At 40.9% G+C, this 17,903-nt stretch overlaps 3 protein-coding genes across 5 annotated transcripts in view; 2 read left to right on the top strand and 1 right to left on the bottom strand.

The window, feature by feature from the left end:
* Window positions 1–11,419, top strand: part of LOC105382253 (obscurin) — a 71,605-nt gene extending 60,186 nt beyond the window's left edge. The window contains exons 52-65 of the mRNA XM_048633413.1: window positions 313–470; window positions 889–1,013; window positions 1,491–1,631; window positions 2,421–2,578; window positions 3,396–3,603; window positions 4,707–4,974; window positions 6,446–6,561; window positions 6,951–7,056; window positions 7,411–7,549; window positions 8,199–8,431; window positions 8,510–9,699; window positions 9,800–9,992; window positions 10,414–10,552; window positions 10,879–11,419. Coding sequence (XP_048489370.1) covers window positions 313–470; window positions 889–1,013; window positions 1,491–1,631; window positions 2,421–2,578; window positions 3,396–3,603; window positions 4,707–4,974; window positions 6,446–6,561; window positions 6,951–7,056; window positions 7,411–7,549; window positions 8,199–8,431; window positions 8,510–9,699; window positions 9,800–9,992; window positions 10,414–10,552; window positions 10,879–11,028 — 3,324 coding nt within the window. The 3' untranslated portion in view covers window positions 11,029–11,419. The remainder of the gene's footprint in view (window positions 1–312; window positions 471–888; window positions 1,014–1,490; window positions 1,632–2,420; window positions 2,579–3,395; window positions 3,604–4,706; window positions 4,975–6,445; window positions 6,562–6,950; window positions 7,057–7,410; window positions 7,550–8,198; window positions 8,432–8,509; window positions 9,700–9,799; window positions 9,993–10,413; window positions 10,553–10,878) is intronic.
* Window positions 11,420–11,545: 126 nt separating this feature from the next.
* LOC105382212 (NEDD8-conjugating enzyme UBE2F) lies at window positions 11,546–13,886 on the bottom strand. Its single transcript, XM_011552060.3, has 3 exons — window positions 13,470–13,886; window positions 12,363–12,524; window positions 11,546–12,136 (listed from the first exon to the last, which is right to left on the bottom strand). The coding sequence occupies exons 1-3, from the start codon at window positions 13,740–13,742 to the stop codon at window positions 12,020–12,022; spliced, it is 552 nt and encodes a 183-aa protein (XP_011550362.1). The 5' UTR covers window positions 13,743–13,886; the 3' UTR covers window positions 11,546–12,019.
* Window positions 13,887–14,270: 384 nt separating this feature from the next.
* LOC105382213 (vacuolar protein-sorting-associated protein 25) lies at window positions 14,271–17,891 on the top strand. 3 transcript variants are annotated; one of them, XM_038112856.2, is made up of 5 exons: window positions 14,271–14,436; window positions 15,922–16,081; window positions 16,338–16,409; window positions 16,689–16,821; window positions 17,244–17,891. In XM_038112856.2, exons 1-5 carry the CDS (start codon window positions 14,387–14,389, stop codon window positions 17,354–17,356), a joined length of 528 nt encoding a protein of 175 aa, XP_037968784.2. In that variant the 5' UTR covers window positions 14,271–14,386; the 3' UTR covers window positions 17,357–17,891. The 3 variants fall into 3 exon arrangements, with proteins under 3 accessions (XP_037968784.2, XP_048489288.1, XP_048489289.1); XM_048633332.1 differs by lacking the exon at window positions 14,271–14,436 and adding an exon at window positions 15,587–15,725; XM_048633331.1 differs by lacking the exons at window positions 14,271–14,436; window positions 16,338–16,409; window positions 16,689–16,821; window positions 17,244–17,891 and adding an exon at window positions 14,449–15,725 and having other exon boundaries at window positions 15,922–15,948.
* Window positions 17,892–17,903: the final 12 nt, after the last annotated feature.

Below are 17,903 nucleotides of genomic sequence, written 5' to 3' on the forward strand. Positions count from 1 at the left end.
TACTTAAGTTACATACAATCAACCATCAGTCTTAAGGTTCCGTTATCGATATCAATAAACTGTTAATCAATAAATATCAATAAATCGTTTATATCGAATCGCGACATAGTGAGCTTTATATAACGTTGATAACGGACTCATGCAGCAGGAACAGATACATTATATACTTTAGAAAGAAAATAGTAACGGAGAGGAAGGGTCTTTAGATTCAACATGTCGGAACTAAGAACAAATAAATCAGCCAAGATCCGGTAGGTACACTGTTAAATAACCCTGCTAAACTAGTCTAACAATATAAATTTCCAATTCCAGATCAAGTTCATCCAGCCCGACACCACAATCCTGGTGATCAACGACGCCATCTTGAAGGACGAGGGGCTCTACTCCATCTCCGCATCCAATGTGGCCGGAGCTGTCAGCTCTTCCGCCATGCTGCATATTGAGGAGAGTGTTGAAGAGTACTCTTACAGGTTAGCGCTTCGATAAACTTCTAGAAGAACTGCTGGCAAAGAACTATCGTTTTTGTATATAAGTCCTGTGAAGTCTTCGAAACCTACTGTACTACCACAAAAAACTTAAAACACTGTTTGACAAGTGTTAAAAACAAAATTTGACAGATTTTGTAGACCTTTCAAAGCGTTAAACAACGGTTAAATACTGTTTAAATTTTTATGGTAAGGGTCCTATTGTTTTAAATGTTTTTCACTTAAGAAATAAAATAATTACACTATGTGACAGTCAGTCCAAGGCATACCACAAAATCTGGAGAGATGGAGTTCGACACTTCGATACCCTATGTTCCTGATTGTGCTCTTCAATAATGAAGCAAAAATTTTAACTAAACTAGCCTTACCATCCAAATTAGTCTTACAATTCCCTTGTCTACAGAATCCGCGAGCACCCGCCACGCATAAAGGCGAGCACGAAGCCGTTCGGCGACTACTACGACCTCGGCGACGAGCTCGGCCGCGGCGTGCAGGGCGTCGTCTACCACGCCGCCGAGAGACTGTCCGGTAACTACACACTATTTATAATATAAATGACAGCACATCACCACCAATCACGTACCCACTGCTGGGGCACGGGCCCCCTTCCAATGAAAGAAGGGATTAGGCCTAGTCCACCACGCTCGCTGGCCTAGTTAGTGCGGGTTGGGGGCGTAATATGAATACTTAGATTTTTTACGTAATTAACGATAATTTAAACGTAGAATTGGGAAAAACCCTTAAAGTATTTGCTTCCTTTGCGTTGCACTTGATGTGACGTTTGCATAATTTCACATCGAAATTTTACTGGAGCCTTAGTATCTTACCTACTGAGTTGCAGATTGCAGATAAGTATATTTTGTATTTAGCTCCACTCTCTTGATTTCGATTCTTGATACCTATTATGATCCTGAATAATAAGCAATCGGTTTAATCTATACTATCATCCGTGAACACGAAGTATATTTAGATGACATAGTAATAAATTCCTCTCACATTCCCTAGGCCGCAACTACGCCGCTAAGATCATGCACGGGCACTCGGAGCTGAAGCCCTTTATGAAGAACGAGCTGGAGATCATGAACATGCTCAACGACCGCCATCTTATACGTCTACATGACGCCTACGAACACGACCATACTCTTGGTAAGTTGACGAATGAATATTATATTTAATTGTAAATAAAAATTAATGTCTTTATGAGTTATGGTATTCCAGCTGCCACTACACGAGTTCGTTATCGGAGTAGTTAAACGCCATAAATACGGTGCAGTGATTGCGTACGCGCATTCGTTTAATGCGTCGCGTCCATAACGAATCCGTGTAGCGGCAGCAGATCCTATCTTAAGTTTTTAATTGCATAGTTACGAGTATTTATCTGATGGTGTAAGTATGTATTTTGTAAATTATTTACCTACATACTTTCATTGTATTACTTTCACGTTAATTGTATATTTTCTTTTGTTAGGATTTTATAGACAAGGAATAAGTAAGTTACAAGGAGGCTTAAACGTAGTTAGAAAAAATAACGATGTATCGTATTTTTGCATCAAGGCAGTAATAGTTGTTTTATTTTAGACAGCTTTTTAATGGTTTGGTATATTATATTCTTTAATTATTTTACCTATAATAATCTACCTACCCCACAGCCTATAATATACAATGGTATTTAAAAACGTATTTTAATCCCGAGTTTATCGTATTGTGTTGTTGTCAGTATTTCTTATTCATTCTTATTCATCTTTCTTTATCATCATCATCAATCATCAGAGCATGCTCTCGTCAGTATGTTTAAATACCTAGGTGTTATCTAAACTTACATTACTTTGTAGTATCAGTCACTCTGCATTTCGTTCTTCATCACTACACTTGGATATTCTACTCATCCAACCTTCAACTCCTCTTCACTATCACTAAAACCTTCTCTCCCCCCAGCGCTAGTGATGGAGCTGGCGGGCGGCGGCGAGCTGGTTCGCGACAAGCTCCTGCGCAGCTCGCTGTGCACCGAGCGCGAGATCGCCGGCTACATGCGCCAGCTGCTGCGCGGCCTCAAGTACATGCACGACAATAATGTGGCGCATTTGGGACTCACGGTTAGTACTCAATCCTTCACTTCCAAGAGGTCTAGTGATGACAAGCTCCTGCGCAGCTCGCTGTGCACCGAGCGCGAGATCGCCGGCTACATGCGCCAGCTGCTGCGCGGCCTCAAGTACATGCACGACAATAATGTGGCGCATTTGGGACTCACGGTTAGTACTCAATCCTTCACTTCCAAGAGGTCTAGTGATGACAAGCTCCTGCGCAGCTCGCTGTGCACCGAGCGCGAGATCGCCGGCTACATGCGCCAGTTGTTACGAGGGCTCAAGTACATGCACGACAATAATGTGGCGCATTTGGGACTCACGGTTAGTACTCAATCCTTCACTTCCAAGAGGTCTAGTGATGGCAAGCTCCTGCGCAGCTCGCTGTGCACCGAGCGCGAGATCGCCGGCTACATGCGCCAGCTGCTGCGCGGCCTCAAGTACATGCACGACAATAATGTCGCGCATCTGGGACTCACGGTTAGTTTTCTATTTTCTAGGTATAGTATGGTTTTACACCAGTCGTCAAAAATAATAAATGTTGTCATTTCCTTTATATTGATGTCAAAAATTTACAATTATTTTAATATCTTTGGATTGATCCCGTTGCATTAGTTTGTCGATAAAATAGTTTATCACCAATCCGCGCCGTTAGCGAAAACCACGATAGTAATAATAACGTTTATTTATCTGCGCCGATAAAGAGGCCGTGCCGTTGGCTGCTCATCAAAGTATGATATGCTCTCTTTATTGGTGTTTTCCTTCATACAATATCCATTTAACCAATTTAATTTTACATTTTATAATGTTATTTATCTTGCACCATCAGATCGGCGAGCTGCTAATCTCGCACGCGGGCAGCGACGAGCTCAAGATCTGCGACTTCGGCCTCTCCCGCCGCATCCAGTTTGGCAAGCACGCGACACTAGACTATGGAGTCCCGGAGTATGTGGCTCCGGAGGTGGCGGCTGGAGAGGGAGTCTCGTATAGTGCTGATCTGTGGAGCGTGGGGATTATTACCTACATACTGCTTGGAGGTGAGGGTTGAACAAATCTATTTTAGCGTTCGAAATTGGGTTCTGGTATCTGTCCACGAAGGGGCAAACTTTACGATGGCTTCTTCTGACAGGTAGGTTAAGAGAGGCCAAAGATTTTTGCCTGTTTTGAGGAAGGAAATAGACGTGTCACTGTCGGAGCTGTGTGTTTGGGAGTCCAGTGTCTAGCAGTGTTAGATTATAAATTAGACAGAGGATGTCACTGAGCGACTTCGGCCTCTCCCACCGCATCCAGTTCGGCAAGCACGCGACACTGGACTATGGAGTCCCGGAGTATGTGGCTCCAGAGGTGGCGGCTGGGGAAGGAGTGTCGTATAGTGCTGATCTGTGGAGCGTGGGGATTATTACCTACATACTGCTTGGAGGTAAGAAATCAATGTACATAATCGGGTTCTGATAATAACAGGCGCAATTTACGTCGGCGTCTTTAGACAGTATTCGGTAGAGGTTGGATGTAAATGACCATAGGATATAAGAAGTCAAAGAAGCAGTGTTTTGAGGAGGGATATGCCTCTGTCTAAGTCGCATTGTACGGGCAATGCCTATATCCAGCAGTAGAACAACATCGGCTGATGATGTAACTGTGCGACTTCGGCCTCTCCCGCCGCATCCAGTTCGGCAAGCACGCGACACTGGACTATGGAGGCCCGGAGTATGTGGCTCCGGAGGTGGCGGCTGGGGAAGGAGTGTCGTATAGTGCTGATCTGTGGAGTGTGGGGATTATCACTTATATACTGCTTGGAGGTGAGGATGGTTGCAAATAGCCTTATGGTGTAAAATGCAGGTTAAAAGCCACGTTATGGAGTGAACATTACGAAGAAGCAAACGTAGAGGTAGATACGGTGGACCTACGGACTTAAACAGCTATGTAGCCGTTAGTGATTGGAAGAAGAAGGTCGGAAACTTTGAGAATAGAAGACGCTTTAACGCTTCCTGGGAGAGGCTTATGTCATTCAATGGACGAGTGCTGCCTGAAGGGTACGCTGAGTGACTTTAGTCCGAGGCTTACTATGCTCAGCAGTATATCATTAAGTTACTAACTATATAATACGCCACCTATATTAAATCCAAACCCACCTCCCCAGGTCACTCACCCTTCCGCGGCGCGAACGACCGGGAAACCCTCTCCCGCATCCGCCAAGGCCGCTGGGACTGGCACGACGAGGAGTGGTGGTCGCGCTTCAGCGTGGAGTCCCGAGACTTCATATCGAAACTGCTGTGCTACAATGTGCATGAGAGGATGGACGTCAACGCGGCGTTGAACCACCCGTGGTTGACGTTGGCGGATAAGATCTATGAGGACGAGTACCAGTTCACGCTGGATCGGTTGAGGAATTACTACAGCTTGTATAGGTGAGTGGTCGAAATGTGTGTGTGTTATATCCAGGCCTCCTGCCGAGAATAAATCATCAAAATTTATTGAACCCTTCTCAATTCTATTTTTTATTGCATTCCATAATTACTGTTACATAAGATGTCAACATAATTTGAACGAGCGATCATTATGGACCCGGGAGGGCACAACAATTTCCCCTTCAATCAGCTTCTCAAATGTATATGCTGCATCTGCATCTTTCGACATTGAGTTAAATATGAAACATTTGTACTTATTTATACAGTATCTTACAAACTCCGAAAGAGTTCAGAACTCTGCCCGTTATCCTGAACCACTATTCTATTCTATTCTATTTGTATATATTCCATGAAAATGAAAATGAAATGAAAATGAAAAATATTTATTTAAATTTAAGATTACGATACAAAAAGTATAGGTTGCAGTGTTTGGTAACAATTTAAAGGTGGTGATATAGCAAGGGCTACCACACTAGGCTAGGCCTGTGTCGTGGACAGCCAGTAAACAGTTTAACAATTTGTTTAAATATAGTCAGGTGGCGTAGTTTGACAATTTGAAATTTAAATTATACAAAAACAAACTTTACATTTATTAGGACGCATGTCTTCGAACGTAAAAAAGTTAATAAAGGAAACAAAAACAAAAATAAAATAAAAACAGTTTCTCAATTTAAGTAAAAATGTTCTTAAAAACTATAAAAACAAAACCTTAAGTAGGTAAAACTTAAAAATTAGTGCAATATTTAAAAATAATCAATGTAGTTAAAATTATAAATCAGAGTGTGATGTGGATACCTAATTGAAAAATAAAATAAAATAATGTTGAAGTTATATCGTATTTGTATAATATATATAATTATGTATGTTTAATATTTATAATAAATGTATGTATAATATATATTATATTATGTATATAAATAAAATGTAAGGAAGGCAATGAAGAAAAGTAACTACCTATATATTAGTTATTATGTTTAGTATGTCTATTCTATTCTATGTTTGGTATGATTTTAATATTTTTTCAGTTTCTTCATAGTTAAGGCTAGATAGCCATCGTTTGGTTTTCTTTTTGGCTTCATGTATTGTGTTAAGTTTTATATTTATGTGAGATTGGATTTTATTATATAGATGGGTGTAGGTACTTGCTGAATCTGTGAGCGAAGTTGGTATTTGTGCGAATAGTTGGTAGCTTGAAGGTCCGACGAGAGAGTCTGTCATAGTAGTCAGTAGAAGAGATAGATTTACGATGTTGAGATAAAGTGACTTTAAGGATGAATAATTGCCTGATTGAGAGAACTCCACTTTCTTGGAAGAGCCTAAAGGTTGAGAATCTTCGGGGTTTTTTATGCATTACCTTGAGTATGGATCTTTGGGCCCGTTCTATGGTTATCATTTGTGATTTTGTGGAGCCACCCCAGCATGGGATACAGTAACTTAACCTTAACCATAACATGTATGTTCGTCCTCTCAGAGAGTGGATGAGCAACGCGCAGTGTCGCACGTGGTTCCGGCGGCGGCCGCTGAGCGGCGCCTTCGAGCACCCCTCCAAGATGGTGTACCCGCCCGGGGAGATCTACACCCCGGAAGGTAACACTTACCTACTTAGAAAATACAATATTATAGCGACAGCTCATATCTACATATAGAGGTTCCGGTTGTTTCCGACCGACCGACCCTTTCGACCGAAATTTTATTTTTTTATGTTGCACATCTGAAGAGCTACCACAGGGCTACCAAGACGTGACAAAAGTTTTGCATCGCGCTCACTCACATCGCGCAGCATGAAGAGCGAGCGCGACAGATAACTTTTGTCACTTCTTAAATAAGCCCCTGCTAGCCTTTCAGATGTTGTTATGTCAACGTCTTGAATCTAGAATCGCTTTTGAATCGCATTTGTGTCTAAATAATGATATTTAGGTTCATTCACAGACGCCACTACGCATTTTGCGTAACACGACTTGTTTGTTGGTTATCAGGTTCCCCGGAGCGCGACACCCACGACCGCAAGGGCAGTCCCTTCGACCTCAAGTTCAAGCAGTGGGAGCACCCCGACTGGGAGGTCTCCGCCAAATCAGAGAGTCAGTAAGTACCATTATTTTTTTATCTCAGTTCGGAAAAGAATAATGATGTAAGTTTGAGGTGTGGAGGTCTTTATTTGTAAAGAGCAGCGTTTAGATTCAGCAAATTAATATTCGTATAAAAATCTAGCAAATTAATTCTTGCCACACCCACACCTGTAACACGATGTGGTGTAGGCTGTGTAAGTAGGTATGTAGCCTTGAAACGTTATCAAGTGAATCAAGGTATTAGTGGAAGCAACTCTTCATTAGGTTCAAAAGTGACGGGAAAATTTATGAGATTAGTATTATAATATCAAAACTGACTTCCAATACTAATTTCTTGTACCTAAACTTTCATTAAACCTCTTCTCTCCAGCTACCAGAACGGCCCGGACACGTACCTGCTCCAGCTCCGCGACACGGACTTCCCGGTGCGGCTGCGCGAGTACATGAAGGTGGCGTGCACCCGCTCCGTGGGCTACAGCCTCGCCGTGCACGACACTTACGATCCCAGGGTCAGTATACTCCGTATAGAGCTACCAGCACCACCCACACGTAGCTACTTCCCGGTGCGGCTGCGCGAGTACATGAAGGTGGCGTGCACCCGCTCCGTGGGCTACAGCCTCGCCGTGCACGACACTTACGATCCCAGGGTCAGTATACTCCGTATAGAGCTACCAGCACCACCCACACGTAGCTACTTCCCGGTGCGGCTGCGCGAGTACATGAAGGTGGCGTGCACCCGCTCCGTGGGCTACAGCCTCGCCGTGCACGACACTTACGATCCCAGGGTCAGTATATGACACTAGAGGGTTAGGTATATACACCCAGATACCAGTAGGTAATTAATGTTTTGAAAATAGTTTAATTATGTCGTGCATGTTGTGAGTAGTGTGAATAAATGAATTGATTTTGAATTTAGATATCCTTTTAGCCTGTTTTAGCCCTATGCTTACCCACTTGATTATACAACGGCCTCTTACGTCACTTCTATAATGTATAAAGGAAGCGAGACGAGACAAATATACAAAGATTGACGACGATGGACTAGTATCGTCAATGTCGTCAAACAGTAGTTGATTGGGTAATCAAGCGGTTCCTTCGGTTGTCCCTACCTTGAAATTAAATAAAAACAACTTTACTGACTAAATCACTAATTTCCAGACGCCCATAATCCGCGAGCGCCGCCGCTTCACCGACATAATGGACGAGGAGATCGACGACGAGCGGCGCGACCGCATCAACAACTACGGCACCGAGTCCTACACCATCCGCCGCCTGCGCCACGAGCTGGGCACCAGGCTGGACAGCTACGCCGAGGCGCAAGCCTTCATGGAGTCTAAGAAGGACGGACAACTGCCGTTTTTGAGAGAGAAACCTCAGTTATTGCCTATCAGGTTTGTATATTGACTGTTCAAATATTCTGTTGTCTGAAAGAAACTTCTAAATCTAAACCCTGTTTTGCATGTTTGCAGGGAAGGTGAACCCGCTCAACTCTCCTGCTTCGCCGTCGGAGACCCCAAACCTTCAGTGCAATGGTTCAAGAACGACATGGTCATCGCCGAAGGTAACCGCATCAAGATCATCGAAGACGAAGAAGGCAGATCGACCCTCAGGTTCGAACCCGCCATGCATCACGACATCGGCTACTACAAGGTGGTCGCACGGAACAAGGTTGGACAAACAGTTGCTAGGACCAGAGTTGTAGAGGCGTGTACACCGGATGCGCCTGACAGCCCCACGGCCGCTGAAACCTCTGATACTGAAGTTCTACTGCGGTGGAAGCAGCCCAAGTATGACGGCAACTCGCCTGTGGTCTGCTACGGACTGCAGTACAAGGAGGGCGATAGCATCGAGTGGAAGGACGTCGCCCACAACATCGACCATGAATTCTTCGTCTTAAGAGACCTGAAACCCGACACCAGCTACCAGTTCCGCCTGTCCTCCCGCAACCGCATCGGCTGGAGCGACCAGGGCATCCCCACGCACCTCGTCAAGACCAAGGCGGCCGGCGCACCCAAACTAGAAATCACCAAGGCGATGAAACACCTCCAACAAATCACGGAATCCGGACAGGACATCGTCTTGGACGAGGAGAGGCCTAAACTCAACTACAACACAGAAGAAAGCCCGATCGAATGGGACTCCTCAGAGAACTTCACTGACAAGTATAGCTTCATCTCAGAATTGTGGCGAGGCAAGTTCTCCATCGCCGTCAAGGGAGTCGACAAGTCAAACAACAACGTCGTTGTCGCCAAAATCTTAGAAAACAGACCGGAGACGGAAGTGATGGTGAAACGGGAATACGAGTGCATAAGACGACTGAGGCACGAGAGGATATCCAACCTCATAGCCGCGTACCAAGCACCCGCCGCGCCTATTGCCGCTCTAATTCTGGAGAAACTGCAGGGGGCAGACATCCTCACATACCTGTCAAGCCGTCACGACTACACCGAGCAAATGGTAGCGACTATAGTGACGCAAATCCTGGACGGTCTTCAATACATTCACTGGAGGGGCTACTGCCACCTGGACCTGCAACCCGACAACGTGGTCATGTCTTCGGTCAGGACCATTCAGGTCAAAATTATCGACTTCGGATCTGCACACAAAGTCACCAAACTGGGAACCTCTGTACCTTCTGTAGGAGAACTGGAGTACAAAGGTGAGAATCTTGCATTTACGGCTGCAAATTTAGATGTATAAATTAACAAATAAATCGATCGAGATGGTTATACAATAAACTTCTCCTCTTTCTTTCACAGCACCTGAAATAATAAACGACGAGCCGGCCTACCCTCAGACAGACATCTGGTCTCTGGGAGTGCTGACCTACATCATGTTGTCCGGAGTATCTCCCTTCAGAGGAGAGGATGACTCGGAGACCAAACAGAACATCTCCTTCGTCAGATACCGCTTCGAGCATTTGTATAAGGAGATTTCACAGGAGGCTACGAGGTAAGGCCACTTTATTTATGATGAAGTCAAATCTAATGCAATAGGTACTAACGATCGGCAAATCAGCTCAAAATCGTCCACAACTGGACATAGGAAAGCCATTAAGCCAGTAGAAAATGAATGTCACAACCGAATACCACTCGAATTTATGGTAATTTTCAAAAGTTATGCCTTTTTATGCCATTTCTCTTTCCTTAAATTTTATACAAGGTACTAAATAAGGGTAAGCCGAAAGGGCGCTTCCGAAAGTCGTAGAATCAAAATATTGTTTAGAATGACGAGTTGAGAGACCTCCGTTTCAGCTTATTAGGTATACTACGTTTTCATGTAAAATACCTATACCTAGACAACACCCGAGTTTATTTTCATTTTCAAACTAGTCGTAGTTAACCAAACGTTTAACCCCACCTTCCTCCGCCAGATTCCTGATGTTCCTGTTCAAGAAGGTGCCCCTGAAGCGGCCGTCGGCGGAGGAGTGCCACGAGCACCGCTGGCTCACGCAGTCTGACTTCATGAACAAGAAGAGAGAGCGATCCGTGTTCTTAGGGAACAGGCTTAAGGTAACACAAGGGGAAATATAGCAAGGGTCCTAATCAAAAGGCTAAACGCTGTCGAATGCCGAAAGTGAATATTTATCAACTCGGCACTATTATGTCGCGTTGTGCCTATCGAGGAAACTGAGGCTTGAAAAATGACAAGTCGTTAGATTACTGTAAGCTGCAAACGGAATGGATTTTTCATCGCTCAACTATTTTACTAAACATTCCGCTAGAGGCGCCACTTTGTATGTATGAAAACTGAAATAATATAACCGCTGCCGTATGTACCCAACCCACATTAGGTAGGAAAATAATACAAGACTCACTCACCCGTGCTATCTCGGCAGGAATTCTCTGACGAGTACCACTCGCGCAAGTCGGCCGAAGCCTCCCAAGCCGACACGGTGGGCGCGGCCTTCGGGCAGGTGTCGCCGCGCCAGCTCATCCGCTCCAACAGCATACAGGAGGAGCTCTTCACCAACTTCTCTAGCGCCTAGGAGATGCCAGCGGAGGCTGGTTGGATAGTTGGAATGTCTATGTCATACTGAGTCATAGAGTGGAGGTTTATTGAGGTTGTTTGAAAGCAAAAGTCAAAAAAGATTTTAAGTTTGCTACAAGGAATAGATATAAAATTATATGAATTGAATAGATTAAATTACTCAAGCAGCCTCAATAAAATCTAAAAGAGAATTTCAGTCAAAATCATCGTCACCATCATGAAATTTCACAAATGTAAAAATCTAGTCAAGTTTCGATGTTTTGTTAATTTTTTAATTCATTTATTTATTTTTCATTTTTTACCAATTATTTATTACTATTTATACGTATTTTGTAATATTATTGATGCTCATGTATTACTGGATGCAATATAGAGCATTAAAACTTAAATTGATGTGTTTTATTTTAATCTTAACTAATTAATGAAGCTAAAAATATTTGAACAAGGTCAGCTAAGAAGTAAATTTGATAGGTAGGCATATGATGAATTAGGTAATTTAATTGAAATTCAAAGTATATTTCAATTTATCAAAATATAATTTATTATGAATTTGATAAAAACTTGTGCTAAAAATATCGTGGGCATGTGATAGATAATAATGTAAGGCCTAGCAATAACTAAATTGAACTATGTATTATATAAGTACACTTTATCTATTAATTATTGATATTGTTAATATAATTGGTGTATATTTTGAACAAGCTATTATTGCTTTAGAGTATTTTATCAGGTTATGTCAGTGGTGCCCTTATGTTGAATTAGCCATCCGACTGTGATCTTAATTTTTAATGAGCATAACATTGCATACTGCATTTTCAAAATTAAAATCACAGTAACTCATAAGTCTGCTTCATACATAATAAAATATGACAGATGCTAGCACCTAGTGAACCCAGTTACAAAAATCATTATAAAACAAAAAATACAGAAAATTTCCATTTCCTATCATATTTCATAAAATGACTAAGAAATACCACATATCACAACTTTCATCTCTTTCCTGACAGAGAGATGTATTCCTGTACTTTGGCTTGAAATTCAACTTTATCCTTTTTATATTGTTCAGCAGCTTCTATATTTAGTGGGTCTTCAAAATTCAGCAAATCCTGAAAAGATAGCAATATTGTTAGGTCATGTAGAATGTAGTCTGATAATATTTGATAACCATGGCAAAGGGTAATAGGTCAAATTCATCTCAGACAAAGTCTCTGTTACTTTTGATGAAACCTAGGAATACAAAAGAAATTAACAGTTACTGGGTTAAGTACAGATTTTACTTATTTAAAGATGTGAGTTCTAATTATCTGATATTTTATAGCAACACAAACTTACAGTAAACAATGAATTCAGTCCCCATACTACATCCTTTAATCTCCTAGTGGGTGCCCAGCCGTGCTCATCGATGGAGGTCTGTCTGAGCAGCGACAGGCAAATGTCTCCATCCTCATTGATATTTGGATGCCATAGCTTTGTGAGACATTTCACTTTAGGAGGCTGCAACAAAAAACAATACAATTGACAATTTATATTGGGTGTTGGTTAAAAGAACACTGAGTTATTGGTTCATGTTAGGGCATGCAATACCGCAATACCGGTATCCGTAATACCGGGATCCCGGACAAAATTCCCGCTTTTTTCAATACCGGTATTGAAAGTTAATACCGGTATTGAAGTAATACCGGAATCGGACTTTTTTAGGCTATAGCTATAAATAAAGCGATTAAGATTTAGTTAGCCTTGTGTATACTGTGAAAGCGCACTTGTTCCCAACCGTTTAATGCAGTTTTCGGCTGCTAGAAATCTACTGTTGACCATGCGTAAACCGACACCGGATGTAAAAAAAAATTTTATTCTAAAATTTTAACTCTAAAACTTAATTCTCGTAAAAATCTACAACAAAATACGAATATTATTGCATTTTCTTGTTTTATTTTGACGTATACGACCTTTAAACACAGTATATGCCATTTATTACAAGGAAGTCTAATACCGGTATTAATACCGGGATCCCGGTATTGAGTTGTAATACCGGAACTCAATACCGGTATTGAAAATTGTTCCGGTATTGCATGCCCTAGTTCATGTATGCTAAATAATTCATGTCATATTTACTGTGAAATAAATACCAATAATGTCTGCTTACATGGCAAAATTATAAGTAAGTATGATATATTTATTTATTGTTCCACCAACAGAATAACACACATGCAATTTATTAAAAACTAAGACACAAAAAGTATCTCGTGTGCATCCCTATTACAGGCGGAAGCAACATTCATTGAACTACTAAGTAATATATTGATTATAATGATATTTTGGGTAACTATTATGCATAAAAGCACCAAAATTTCATATTTCTGAGTGAAATATGCTCACACCATCTCATAACCAGGTGTGTGGGTACACAATCGTCAGCAGAACATAACGAACTGTACTTACAGCCATATTATAGTCTTCAGTGACGAAAACACTGAACTGGAATCTGCCGCCCTGCCAGTACCCCTCGTCGGGCGCCACCGTCAGCGTGAACTCGCACAGCACGTTCGGGTCCTCGAAGGTCACAGCGCAGGTCGTCGGCAGGTTCTCATTCATCTCCTGAACTTCTTTCACCAACAGTTTGTCCCTCACAGATATTCGTTTCGAAGTCTCATTGCTGATACCATTGCTATGATCGGAACCCTCCTTTTTAATCTTCTTGTTTAGCGTTATCATTCTTTTTACACTGTCCAACCACACTCAGGAAACTATAGTGCTATAACATAGCCCTTTTAATGCTAAATTACGATAATAAAGGCAGACTTTTCGAAATTTGTTTGAAGGAACGTCGGAATAATAATTTTATAACCTATCCAAATGTCAAAAAAATACAAAATCCAAAAAATACATCTTTATAATCTGTGAATCAGAGCCGTGACGGCGGGGTGGTTCGGAGCTATCTATCGTGGCGGCCGAGCGACTGTTATTATTCTGAGATTAAATAAAATACGCAAAATCGGTTGCCGTTGTCAGTTGCAAACTAAATATTCTTCGTGATAGATTCGAGCGGAAATGAAACGAGCAGATTCACCCGCACCGCGTAAAATGTGGACTAGCGGTAAGCAAAGCAGTGTTGAGCTGTTGAGCAAGTGGTGTGGCTGCAAACGTAGGTAACTTTTTCTCCAGTCGCCAGGTTCTGTCATCTGTGGTGCAAAAAACTGTCAGTGTCACCGCCATTGTCAAGTGTCAATCTGTTTACTTGCTCACTCAACTGTCAAATTCAGCTTTTGTGTACCTAAAATAAAACCCACATAAAACCTAATTTAATTATTTTTTACAAAAGAAAGCTTTGATCGAGGATTTCAAGACACTGAATAATTATGGCAGAAATCTCATGGCCCTGGCAGTATAATTTCCCGCCCTTTTTTACGTAAGTAAAACACATTAAATAAGTTATTTGTTAGCGCTATATGATCCTTATTGTTTCTCTTGCTTTAAAAATGAACCTACTGGGATTCCCATGGAGATATATAAACGAAGGGAATGTGCATATTGTTCTTGAGCTAACGGGAACTGAATATGTGGTTCGAATAATAAAGGAAGATGATAAACCTGTTGATGGAGGTTGTATTAAAGAGCATGTTGACTTTGTGAATGTTGTGATGACTCCACTGCTCTCATCCTCTGCTGAGAAACAAGAACTAGTAGAAATACCCAGAGAGCAACTTCATGAGCTCAGCCAAGGTTTTCAACAGTTACGCCCGGCTCACAGAAGGCACAAAACTAGGTTCAGCATGTATGCTATTAAAACTCTCAACTTGCTTACTTTAAACCCAAAATGCAAATCCAACTACTGTATTGAAATCAAACCAAAAGAAGGTTTCATGTCCCCTGCATTCAAAGAAACTGGAAAATGCTACTTCTGTCTAAAACAGTTCCTAAAATTGGAGGAAAATGTAATAGAAAATGTTAGTGGCTACTGCCCATTGGATCTTTTCTCTGGTGATAGATCTAGAATGAAAAGGGCTGTTTTAAGCTTGATAGAGAATCCGCAGAATAACTTCAAGTTGTTTAAAGATGGTGTGCTGGTTTACAATGAAAAGTCATCTGAGAAAGATCTACAAGACTTATTAGTGGAGCTTCCAGTTTTCAACAAATCTATTGGTACATTTGTTGACTTCATTATAGAAATGTTAATGAGCAAAGGCAGTTCCAACACAGTTCTGAAAACACCAGTGGAGTGTTATATAAATGAAAAATCTAGTAAATGCATTGAAGACAGCAACAACTTAGATTCAGAAACCTTTATTAACCGGCTACTGAACTTACAAAGGATATCACTACTCTCCACTTTGGGTATTCCAAAACCTGATAATTTCTCTTATGTCTCAAAAATGAAACAAGCAGTGGAAAAACAAAACTTGGACTTGACAACACAAACACATAGAGAGATGTTCTTCAAGAGCTGTGAGCCGAGTGAGCTGGCCATTCTCTCGGCCATCCTCAAAGACTGCTCCATAATGATGTGCTTTTATCCAAACTATGTGGGTGATGTTCCCCACATACTGATTGGGACAAAGAAGGTGTCCTATAGGATATCAGTAACGGACCTTGAACCAAAACCTTTGAGTACATTGTGGAAACGAGAAAAAACTGAAAAGAAATTGTTGGATATTTATAAAGATCGTGTTTTAGGCAATCAAGAAATCTCTCAGTAAAGTAAGTATGGTTACCCAGTTGGTTGGGTGGGACCAGGCTTTTGTTTTTTCTAATGTTTTTATTATTAAATGTTCACTTGCATGCTTATTTCTTTTTGCTGATCCATCTAAACAGATATTTTTATGTGTTTTAAGTCATCCAGTAGTACTAGTTAATTATCTTAAACCTTTAACTCACTGACAAATATTTGTTACAGACTTCAACCTCACACGGAGACAAGAGCTAAACAAATGGAGGCATGGCAACAACTCATAAGTGAATATTTAAAAGCTAACAAAATATCAACAATAGACATAAGGGAAGCACAGAACAGCCCGCTATTCAACAACACATCTATCAAAAGGAAACTATCACAAGTGAGTTGATCTTTTGTAAAAAAAATGGTAGTAAATTTCTGCAGTATTTTTCCGAAATGGAATTTCCAATATTCTGTATTTGTAGACAGGAACTTTTCATTCAACAGTGACAATATTTACTCTAAGCATAGAGTTACCCTTTTGGTCTGCTTTAACTAACTTTAAGACATACCTACACCTCCCTTCCTGTGTCAACTCTACATCAAGATGCAAGTTTCCCTCAATAAACTCATATTTATTAATCTCCATCCGTCAGGAAGCTCTGCTCACGATACTGGAAGACATGGCGTCCCACGGCCGCGCCGCCCCCACCGACAAGAGCAAACAGGTAATAACTAACAAGTATCTCTTTTAAAAATTCGCAAAGAAACTGTTCTTATGTTTTTTGAAATAAGTTTAACTTTATTTGGAAACTTTTTACTATGAGGTGTAGGTAGATTGTTGTTTAAGAATATCCAAAAGCTGAGACACCTTATGGCTTACTTATACCACTTATGCAACTCCTTATTTGGTACGTTTATTAGCTTTATTTACAAAAAAAACAGATGTACTTAACAACAATTTCTACAAGTTGGATGCTGACTTGAATTTATTTTCCTCCCCTCAGGTATGGGAGGTGTACTGGCACTCGCTGGACGAGTGGGGCGCGCTGCTGTACGCGTGGGCGGGCTGCAGCGGCATGAGCCACGCCGTGTGCACGCTGTACGAGCTGGCGCACGGAGAGAACACTGTGGATGAAGGTACGTAGGTATGGGAGGTGTACTGGCACTCACCGGACGAGTGCTAGTACTTCCTTACTTTCTGCTCCTTGAATCTGCTGTAGGTTGTCTGGTTGATAATGCTTTTAGCATTAAGTGTACTATTATTATTAAATAAATAGGACTTTCACCAAAACACTCTTCTTGCAGTCTACCTGATCCAACGGCTTCCTTTCTAGTGAGTTGGCACCTTTTACCTGTCCCTGGTCGCTCTATTTATGCTAGTCTAGAAATCGTGATTACTACTGTAGCTGGTGGTTTTCTGCAGATATGACGAGCCTTATGGTTGAGCTTAGTTCTCTGAAAACACCTATTTTGAATTTACCCTCTAGGAGGCGGCCGAACCCAACCAAGCAAGTAGGCAGAACTGTATTTCTATGTTTAATCATATTTTTTATTTACAGAGTTCCACGGGCTGGACATGAATGTGTTAATAAAGGCGCTGAAAGCCCTCCAGGCGAAGGGGAAATGCGAACTGATAGAGTTCGATGAAAACCAAGGAGTGAAGTTCTTTTAGAAATCGCCATACCGCGGGCAACTCTGTTTCCTAAACTAATTGTAAGTAAACATAAATTATCTACAATAATGTTAAATGATGCATTTTTGTTAATTTAATATATATTTTCTAATGTTGTAAGTTTTAATATAAATGTAATAAGATTTTATACTGTGAGTTTGTTACTTGTCTAAGGTTTGATTGCAGAAATTGTAGGAAAGGAAATAATGGATGTAGTTAATAATTTATTTAATACACAATTTTACTAAACGTATAAAATGTACACTTACAAAATTGATCAGCTTACACCAGCAGTATTACAAATTACAATACAACAATTGTAAAATTTTAAAAAGTCGAGCAAATATTGTACTTGGAATTCAGATTCATAAGTAGATTAATACTGTAATGATAAATGTATGTATCATAATTTAATTGGTTACGTGGAATGGTCTTACAAACCTTATTCACTACCTATAAATCTATCGTTTTAGTTAAATAGACAATCTATATACACATTTACAAAATTATAAATAAATAAATATATTACAATCAATAGGTATCATTT

This window comes from Plutella xylostella, chromosome 5 (assembly GCF_932276165.1).
Source record: "Plutella xylostella chromosome 5, ilPluXylo3.1, whole genome shotgun sequence".
Lineage (NCBI taxonomy): Eukaryota > Metazoa > Arthropoda > Insecta > Lepidoptera > Plutellidae > Plutella > Plutella xylostella.

Excerpts from the sequence above, each read along its gene's own strand:
- LOC105382212 (XM_011552060.3), bottom strand. The coding sequence starts at position 13,742 with ATGATAACGCTAAACAAGAAGATTAAAAAGGAGGGTTCCGATCATAGC. Across the intron at positions 12,525-13,469 it reads CTGAAGACTATAATATGGCT|CCTCCTAAAGTGAAATGTCT; the intron begins GTAAGTACAGTT and ends TTTTTGTTGCAG. Across the intron at positions 12,137-12,362 it reads GACTGAATTCATTGTTTACT|GATTTGCTGAATTTTGAAGA; the intron begins GTAAGTTTGTGT and ends CTATCTTTTCAG.
- LOC105382213 (XM_048633331.1), top strand. The coding sequence starts at position 14,477 with ATGATCCTTATTGTTTCTCTTGCTTTAAAAATGAACCTACTGGGATTC.